The sequence below is a fragment of the Eublepharis macularius genome, chromosome 4, assembly GCF_028583425.1.
Source record: "Eublepharis macularius isolate TG4126 chromosome 4, MPM_Emac_v1.0, whole genome shotgun sequence".
Classification (NCBI taxonomy): Eukaryota; Metazoa; Chordata; class Lepidosauria; order Squamata; family Eublepharidae; genus Eublepharis; species Eublepharis macularius.
Window position 1 is genome coordinate 177,053,224 of NC_072793.1, and position 9,397 is coordinate 177,062,620.

The 9,397-nt window shown below is 42.8% G+C and overlaps 1 protein-coding gene across 1 annotated transcript; it reads left to right on the forward strand.

Moving 5' to 3' along the window:
* Positions 1–927: 927 nt before the first annotated feature.
* LOC129327919 (vomeronasal type-2 receptor 26-like) lies at positions 928–8,538 on the forward strand. The gene is made up of 6 exons (XM_054976664.1): positions 928–1,196; positions 2,510–2,687; positions 2,875–3,729; positions 4,565–4,792; positions 6,442–6,568; positions 7,637–8,538. The coding sequence occupies exons 1-6, from the start codon at positions 928–930 to the stop codon at positions 8,536–8,538; spliced, it is 2,559 nt and encodes an 852-aa protein (XP_054832639.1).
* Positions 8,539–9,397: the final 859 nt, after the last annotated feature.

Here is a 9,397-nt window from a genome sequence, read left to right on the forward strand (position 1 = left end):
ATGGTAATTCTCGAAACAGTGATGACAGGGTTTGGGGACCCCACATGGAGCAAAAGTCACACAATATGGGCAGCTGCAGTGAGGAGAACTAAGAGGGTGGAATTGCCCATCTGCCTCTTATGCCAGTTGAGCCTATTGCTCTGTACTGGTGAGAAGTCTTCTGTCTGCTGGCACTCGAGAGATGGGAGACAGAACCTCCTTACCACTTCAATCTTTAAAATTGCTCAGTAAGTTACATATGATGTATAGGTCTTCTTGAACTGCCCAAACAGTATTTTCTTTTGCAAAATTTCAGTGATCTTTTTGGGTCCTTTGGCCTCTGTACATCACTTCTGAATACAACTTGGAAGTGAGAATGGGTAGCTCTAGGAATCACCAGAAACTCTATGATAAAACCATAGATTTTCCAGCAATTCCTAGAGCTACCTTACAAGGTAGCTGTGGGAGCTTTCCACTCCTTGGAAGCATGGGAGGATGAGGAATCCCTTGCTTCCAATGGGACCTCTAGTTTAGGGAATGTAGTTAGATTTGGATTTTTGCAAAATAAACAATTACTTTGCAACCTGGCTCTTCTATTCTTCTTATAGAAGTGTTATCTTTTTCTGATGACCTTTTCTTGCGAAGGGTCACTACACTTCTACATGCAGTAGGCCACTTTGAGACCCAGAGAAGACCTGCCAAGATGAGAAAAACATGTTTTCATCCTACCTCTTCCTAGTATCCTCTGTAATTATGAAATTATTGGATTGCTTTCAGTTATTTGTAAAAATGCTAGCCACCACCAGCTAAAAACATGACTGAAGATGCAAAGAGCTCTTAAGAGCACTCGTACTATTCAAATCGGATTGCTCATCCTTTCCACAGTCCAGTGTGTGCTACTGAGTAGCTTACAGTAAGGGTACAAGCTGGGTAACGCGACTCACTCCAATGACCGTGCGAGAGAAAGGGGCTTGGTGTCCAGAAAGTAGGAGTTCATGCAAGAGGACGATATTTGTCCAGCTGGTATTGGTGCTGCTTCCTCAGACAGCGTGCAGCGTTCATGTTTGCAAATGTACCTGTCAGCCTCTTTTTGTTCGTCACAAATACTATCAATCAGGAGATCTCATCATTGCTGCCATTATTTCTCAGATCTACATGTCTTCCAAGGAGATAATATTTGAAAAACAACCTTTTCAGGAACTGTTTGATGAACTCATGTATGCATCTCTTTTTCTGAATGATGTCATATATCTAGAGAACATCCCTAGTTTAGTTTGTTCTACAGATAAGCATTAGCTTTGTTGGGATATGGAAGTCTTCTGCCCGAGACCCTGGGGAACCGATGCCAGTTAGAGCTGATAATACTGACAATAGTATTGCTTGCTATGTGCTGACAGGCAGCTTTCTATTCATGAATTAAAATGTGCATCTTGATTCCTAATGGTTATAGGTAAAAAAATAAAATTATCTTTCAGGTTTCTATGTGTATCAGTGTATCTTGGCTTATGTGTGTGCCACACAGTGGCAGCTCAAGCTGTTTTGCCAATGGAGACAAAGGCAGTAAAAGTTGCCATCCCCACCACCACCCCCATGAACTTCACTGCTGTTGCTATGTCTCTGTGGTCACTGAAGAGACACGGGATAGAAACTTTCTTTCACTTCAGTCTTTAAAATAGCTCAGCAAGTCACATATGACCTATCGGTCCTCTTGAACTCTCCAAAGATTCCTTCTTCTTGCAAGAGTTCAGCCACCATTTACCTTGGCAACGGGCAATAAGAAGTAGTGGCTACAAATCTTGGAAGAAGGGGGCATGGGAATTCTGGAATTGGCACAAACAGTATGGCTTTTAAATGAACTCAGGGAGCAAAGAGGATTATGTGTTCCAGTTTCTGGGCAGTGGCAGAAATCCAGGTGGGTGGCAGGCAGGTCGGTTGTTGCTCAGGTGGTGGCAGGTAGGGAAAGAGGTTGCTGGCCCCTAAAGCCAGCTTTCAGAGGCAACTGACATTGGTAGAACCAGCCTATTTTCCACATTTCAGCTTCCTGTGTTGACAATTAGTAAGTATCTGAACAGTTTTGAGACCTTTATGACTCCCTGAGTGAGAGCTGATCCAAAGCATCTCATGTTTCTTAGTCGCATACCTCTGATCAAAAGTGATTATAGACAATACAAACGCACAAAACTTACCCCAGATCCCTATCATTTACACATGCATGTAGGTACAGCTTTAAAAAATGTTTGTGTTGCTGTGCCGTCCAGATGTTTGTGTTTGTCAAAGTAATTTGAACTTCCCTGGACTGGAAACGTACAATCTATTTTAGTGCAATTTTTATTAAGCATATAAATGAATAAAAATGTTGTGATGCATATACTGAGAAGGAGATGCACCATGTCACATTATGCAACTCTGATAACAGGTTACTAACTCAGAACTACCAGCATATCCTAGCTTTGGTGTTTGCCGTAATGGAGATCAATGAAGACCCTATGATCTTACCCAACATTACTTTGGGCTTCCACATCCACAACAGCTATTTCCTTGCAAGCTGGACCCATCGTGCCTCAATGGAAATTCTCTCCTCATGGGGCAGTTTCATCCCTAACTACAAATGTGATCAGAAGAACAATCTGGTGGCAGTCATTGGAGGACCTAATTCGGATGTCTGCACCTTCATGGCAACCATCCTCTGTGTGTACAAGATTCCACAGGTAGGTTGTGTATTTGAGAGTTCAACAAGCAATTTTTAAATTCTCAAATTATAATGTGGCTTGGATCTCAAGAGAGGTTTTGGGGAAAGCATAATCTGGAAAATATATCACAGAACAGAGAATGAGATGCAAAGAACTTGAGTGTTGGAAGTATCTCTACACCTTTGCTCTTGTTTGCCTTCCTTAGCTCATATATGGCTCTTCTCCAATGATGAATATCCAAGCTGTTTTCTTCCACCGGATGTTTCCAAATGGTATCCACCAATATATGGGCATTCTGCAGCTCCTGCAGCATTTTGGGTGGATATGGATTGGAGTGATTTATATAAATGATGACAATGGAGAGAGGTTTGTGCGGGATGAGCTTCCCGTGTTTTCCCAAAGAGGCATCTGTTTTGACTTTATGAAAAGATTGCCCCAAATAACTTCGTCCAGCAAAGTTGATGAAATGGTGGAGGAGGCAGTTGAAACGTATCATGTTGTCAAAGGAAGCACTGCCAATGCGGTGGTTGTACATGGTGAAATTCAGACCATGATAATTTTGAGGATTTTGCACCAGATTTCAGAATTTAGGGATCAAGGGATGGTAAACAGAAGTAAAGTGTGGATTATGACGGCCCAGATGGATTTTACTTCACTCGCATTTCAAAGAGATTGGAGCGTACACTTCCTCCATGGTGCCATCTCTTTTGCGGTCCACTCAAAAGATGTGTCAGGATTCAAGGACTTTCTTCAGATCAGAAACCCTACCTTAAATAAAGAGGATGGCTTTATCCGGGACTTCTGGCAATATGCGTTCAATTGTTATTTTCCCAGTTCCACAATAGATACACAGTCTGAGAAAGCCTGCACTGGGGAGGAAAATCTAGAGACTCTTCCTGGGTCCATCTTTGAAACGAGCATGACCAGCCACAGCTACAACATCTACATTGCCGTTTATGCTGTGACGCATGCATTGCATGCCATGCATTCATACAAATATAAGCATAAAGCAGTGGCTGACTCAAGAAAACTGAAGGTTCTGAACCATCATTCATGGCAGGTAATTTTCTGGGGACAGCAATGTCGGAACACCATATCAGGTGTGCCTCTGTATGTGCGCACCAAGAGGACCCACAGGTTTCCCCTTATCTGTGGCACTTCTCTGAGACCCAGTGTGCTTTGAGTCAAGATATGTCTTCAGAGCAGGCTGTTACAAATAAATATGGAAGTAGCAGTAATATACTGGGAAATGGCCCAAGCCTGTTACAATCTTTGGTAAATGCATATGGTACTTATATGGACAACAGTTGTCATTTTTATTTATCAAATGTATATAATGTTGATGGATGGTGTCTGCAGTGAGTGGGGAACTGATGAAAATTGACTCCCATTTTCTGCTGTAAAATAACCACTACATACAATCTAGGTAAAGGTAAAGGTAGTCCCCTGTGCAAGCACCAAGTCATTACTGACCCATGGGGGAACATCGCATCACAACATTTTCTTGGCAGACTTTTTGCCTTCCCCAGTCATCTACACTTCAACCCCAGGAAACTGGGTACTCATTTTACCGACCTCAGAAGGATGGAAGGCTGAGTCAACCTTGAGCCGGCTACCTAAACCCGACTTCCACCTGGATCGAACTCAAGTCGTGAGCAGAACTTGGGCTGCAGTACTGCAGCTTACCACTCTGCAGCACGAGGCTCTTGTATATATATTTTTATATACAATCTATTATTTTTTTTAATCTTTTTTTCTTGTTGCAAATGTATATTATCTCATGCATTCATTTGAATACATACAATAGTCCTCATGTACAAAAGAATAATCCCCTGTTGAACATTGACATGTTTGTTAAACCCTAATGTTATTTTCCCCCCCTTTGAATACGATAGTTTCACCAGTTTCTGAGGAGGGTCTCATTTAACAGCAGTAGCGGCGAAAAGGTTTCCTTTGATCAAAATGGGAACGTGGTAGCTGGATTTGACATTATCAACTGGGTGACGTTCCCAAACCAGTCCTTCCATAGAGTCAAAATTGGTCAGCTAGACCTGAATTCTTGCCCAGAAAAAGCATTTGTGATTCATGAGGATGCCATCACATGGCCACACAGGTTTAACCAGGTAGGAGTTGTGTACATTTTGAGGAACATCCATTCATTGCTATATCCGAATATGCTGTCAAATCACAACTTAACTTATGGTGGATCCAGCAAGTGAGAAGCAAAAGTGGTGTGTCAGTGCCTTCCTCTGCAGAGTCTTCCTTGGTGGTGTCCCAACCAAGCGCTGATCAAGGCTGTCCCTGCTTAGCTTCTGAAATCTCACAAGGTTGGGCTATACCATGCCACCTCCCCTCTGGGCATATAAAAGTGGGCATATAAAAAGTGGCAAGAGTCAGATTCAAAGTTGTTGCTTCTTTTAACAACTGGAGGTCGATTCTTTAGTCGCAGAACTAAAGCTTCTTGAACCAGGAAACCAATCAGATAGCAGTTTCCACTTGTTTCAAAAGAAACACCTCTTTCTCGGTGTAACTCGTTACCCCGACCAATTGTATGAGAATCTCTGGAACTGTCCCTTTTCATCCTACAGGTCTTCCCTCTCATATGTTGAATAGATAAAAGAAAGTGCCCTGGGCTGGGCAATTAAAATCACCTCTTGCTTACTAGAAGAGAGAGTTGTAAAGTGAGTCAATTTCCCCTCCTTTCCCAGTATTCTCAATATAGGTTTGGTATATTTGTGGATTCTGAGGGTTTTTTTTAAATGGAGGATACAGTCAAGCAGAGCTAAACTTTGCCTGAGTAGTCCTTTATTGTCCTGAGGGAACAGTTATTCTCCTGCCTATCTGTTCCTTCACAGCTACTTTTCAATAAGATACAGACGTATAAGAAAAATCAATTTTTGCACAAGGCGCTTTCTCTTGCAAAGCATAAGGTGATGGCAGAGATGGATCCTCTCCACCTTCTGCTTCCCAAATCAGCCCTCTGAAACACTCATTGTGGAGGAGAGGGCGACCACGCTGTCAACAAGCTGTTCTATACAAGAGATTGGACTGAGGTAAGGGATGCAGGAAACATTGCCCCTCTCTGTACCTTATGTCTACAGACAATCCTGAGCAAGCAGAAGCACAATGAGAGAACAGGCTGGAGGGGCCATTTTGTCCATGTCCTTTCCTCACAGTAGCTACCCATGTTATGTGCCTCTTCCCCACACAGGTCTGCTGTTTTGGTCCTGTGGCAATGGGGAGGTAGAATGTTCATAGGGTCAGCGAAGGAAAAGGGAAGATCCACCGTCACGAGCACGTTAGGCTGGCAGTTCATAAGAACCAACCCAAAATCTAGACCTGATTTCCTCACTGCAGATATGAGGGATAGCAGCTGTAGCCGGCTGCAAGGTTTCTGGCTCTGTTGTCTCATCTGCCTTTTCAGCTTGTACAAGAAAAGTCTACCGGGACACACTAAGTACTTTCTAGACAAAGTTCATTTCCACACGTCCTTAAAATAGCATGACACTCACCGAACGCTAGCGGCTTCCTTGCGTTATTTCTGACATCACCCGGAAGCAGGCAGTGATGACTGTTTTTGTGAATCATCACCACCTGACGTCAGAAATAGCACAAGGAAGCCGCTAGCATTTGGTGAGTGTTACGCTTTTTTAAGGACGTGGAGAAATGGCCAAAATGTTATCACGGTATTCCAATAGCGATCAGTTTCTTAACTGTATGCCAACCGGATTATCTGACTATAAAATCATTTTTCTCTTTTACTAATTTATAGGCACAGCCGCTTTCTCAGTGTAATGAAAATTGCAATTTTGGACATAGTAAGAAGAAGAAGGAAGGGAAGCCATTTTGTTGTTACGATTGCCTGCCATGCCCAGAGGGAAAGATTTCAAACTGGAAAGGTAGGACACACTTTCTATGAAGGTGACAGATAGAGTGTGGACCATGTTGTACACAATACATCAAGGTGTACAGAAAACAATTCCCTACTTGTATTCCTGCAAACTTTAGGATCTCACTAATGCCTCTGTCAGGCAATATGGGCAGAAAGCGTGACATACGATCTTCCCAGGACACTTGAGGACCATTTTGTCTGACAGGTGCAACACACAAAGGGAGCTTTGATTCTCAAAAGCTTACATCCTGGAAATCTTGTTGGTCTTCGAGGAGCCACCTGATTCAAATCCTGCTGGTCTACTGAAGACCAACACGACTCCCTCTCTGAAATCAAAAGATAGTTTAACCCTCAATAATTTGCAGTTTTATTGACTTGCATCATGTAATCGGCTTTGGGTGCCAGTGAGAAAGGTGGACTAAATGCATACATACATACATACATACATACATACATACATACATACATACATACATACATACATACATACATACATACATACATACATACATACATACATACATACATACATACATACAAATGTGTTTATTTATACACAGGGCTTTTTTCCAGGAAAAGAGGTGGTGGAACTCAGTGGGTTGCCCTCAGAGAAAATGGTCACATGGCTGGTGGCCCCGCCCCCTGATCTCCAGACAGAGGGGAGTTTAGATTGCCCTCCGCACCGCTAAGCAGCACGGAGGGCAAACTCCCCTCTGCTGGAGATCAGGGGGCGGGGCCACCAGCCATGTGACCATTTTCAAGAGGTTCCGGAACTCCGTTCCTCCATGCATGTTCCCGCTGAAAAAAAGCCCTGTTTATACATAAATAAATACATGAATAAATACGTACATATTTGCACATGGAACATCAGTTAGCTAATATATGCAGTGTAACCCATTTTTTGTTCATGGCCTTTTCTTTCTTGGAGATGAGTGAGTAATGCAAAGAAATGCCAACTTATCTGTCAGTTCAATCTAGCAGCCCTCATTCAGGGCTTCATAACTTTGAAATGTATTTATGACAACATGCTGTACATTGTGCTGTAAAGTGCATAAATTCACATCCTCTTTTTCAGACATGGATGTCTGTTTCGAATGTCCCAAAGATCATTATCCAAACAAAGACCAGGATTCATGCCTTCCAAAAGAGATCAGTTTTTTGACTTATGGGGAACCTTTGGGCACCCTTCTGGCTATCGTAGCTCTTTTCTTTTCTTTCATCACAGTGTTGGTGCTTGGGATCTTCATCAAGCACCACGACACTCCCATAGTCAAAGCCAACAACCAGAATTTGACCTACTCCCTCCTCCTCTCCCTCCTCCTCTCCTTCCTTTGTGCTTTGCTATTCATCGGGCAGCCTGGGAAGGTGACCTGTCTCCTTCGACAAACGGCTTTTGGCATCATCTTCTCGGTTGCCGTCTCCTGCGTGTTGGCCAAAACAATCACTGTGGTTCTTGCCTTCATGTCTACCAAGCCAGGATCCAGAATGAGAAAATGGGTGAGGAAAAGGCTGGCCACTGCCATTATTATTTGCTGCTCCCTCATTCAAGCCACTCTTTGTACTTTGTGGCTGGCAACTTCTCCTCCATTTCCAGATTTTGACATGCATTCAGTGACTGAAGAAATTGTACTGGAATGTAATGAAGGATCGGTCACCATGTTTTACTGTGTCTTGGGATTCTTGGGGTTCCTGGCCGTTGTCAGCTTCACTGTGGCTTTCCTAGCCAGAAAGTTACCTGACAGTTTCAATGAAGCCAAGTTCATCACCTTTAGCATGTTGGTCTTCTGCAGCGTTTGGGTGTCCTTTGTTCCCACCTACCTGAGCACCAAAGGGAAATACATGGTGGCCGTGGAGATCTTCTCTATTTTAGCCTCCAGTGCTGGCTTACTCTGTTGCATCTTCTTCACCAAATGTTATATCATTGTACTGAGACCTGACTTGAACAAAAAGGAAAAACTAATAAAGAGAAATAAATAATAAATTTTTCTATATCTTCTGTTATAGCCTAATTGAAAGGTACCTAAATGTCCTGAGAATTCTTAGAATATCTGCCTCGGCTTGAACAGCAATGCTCTTAAGCGTTGTAACATGGCATCCCTGAGGCCCAAATTTTGATTATCCATTTAGTTGTATACATGAATAAGCATTTCATTAAAACACTTGAGCACATAAAGGACATGCGTAAGAGTTGTCATAAGCTTCATCATCTTGTCTTCAAGGGTTGGTTCATTTGGTTTTTCACAAGGGAATTGAGGGCAATGAAAAGGGAGGAACGGTATCTAGAGCAGGAAACTTGGAGCGAGGCTGATTGAACACAGCACAGAGCCTTTATCAGAGCCTCTTCTGTAGCAATGATGGCAACGGAAAGGGAACATTTCTCTGCCACCATTGCGCCTGCACATAATCATCAGCTGAACTGTTTCATGTATTTTGGGGGGCTTTTACATCATAGCCCTGGTGAATTGGACTCTGACCACATGACGGCCCCCCTGTGATCAATATGATGCTTTCTTTGAAGACAAAATTGCCCATATCCACTCCGAGTTAGATGCTGATATGGATGCATGTTCAGATGATGTACCTTTGTTACCAAAAATGGTCTCCTTGCAATAAATATGATTTATGAGGGAATTAGCAAGCAAGGAAGATGGCTATGTGAGAGGTGGTTCCTTTGTTACCAAAAATGGTCTCCTTGCAATAAATATGATTTATGAGGGAATTAGCAAGCAAGGAAGGCGGCTATGTGAGAGGTGGTTCCTTTGTTACCAAAAATGGTCTCCTTGCAATAAATATGATTTATGAGGGAATTAGCAAGCAAGGAAGGCGGCTATGTGAG

Coding starts and splice junctions, on each gene's coding strand:
- LOC129327919 (XM_054976664.1), top strand. CDS start 928: ATGACCGTGCGAGAGAAAGGGGCTTGGTGTCCAGAAAGTAGGAGTTCA. Junction 3,730..4,564: donor TGAACCATCATTCATGGCAG/GTAATTTTCTGG, acceptor TGAATACGATAG/TTTCACCAGTTTCTGAGGAG. Junction 4,793..6,441: donor GGCCACACAGGTTTAACCAG/GTAGGAGTTGTG, acceptor ACTAATTTATAG/GCACAGCCGCTTTCTCAGTG.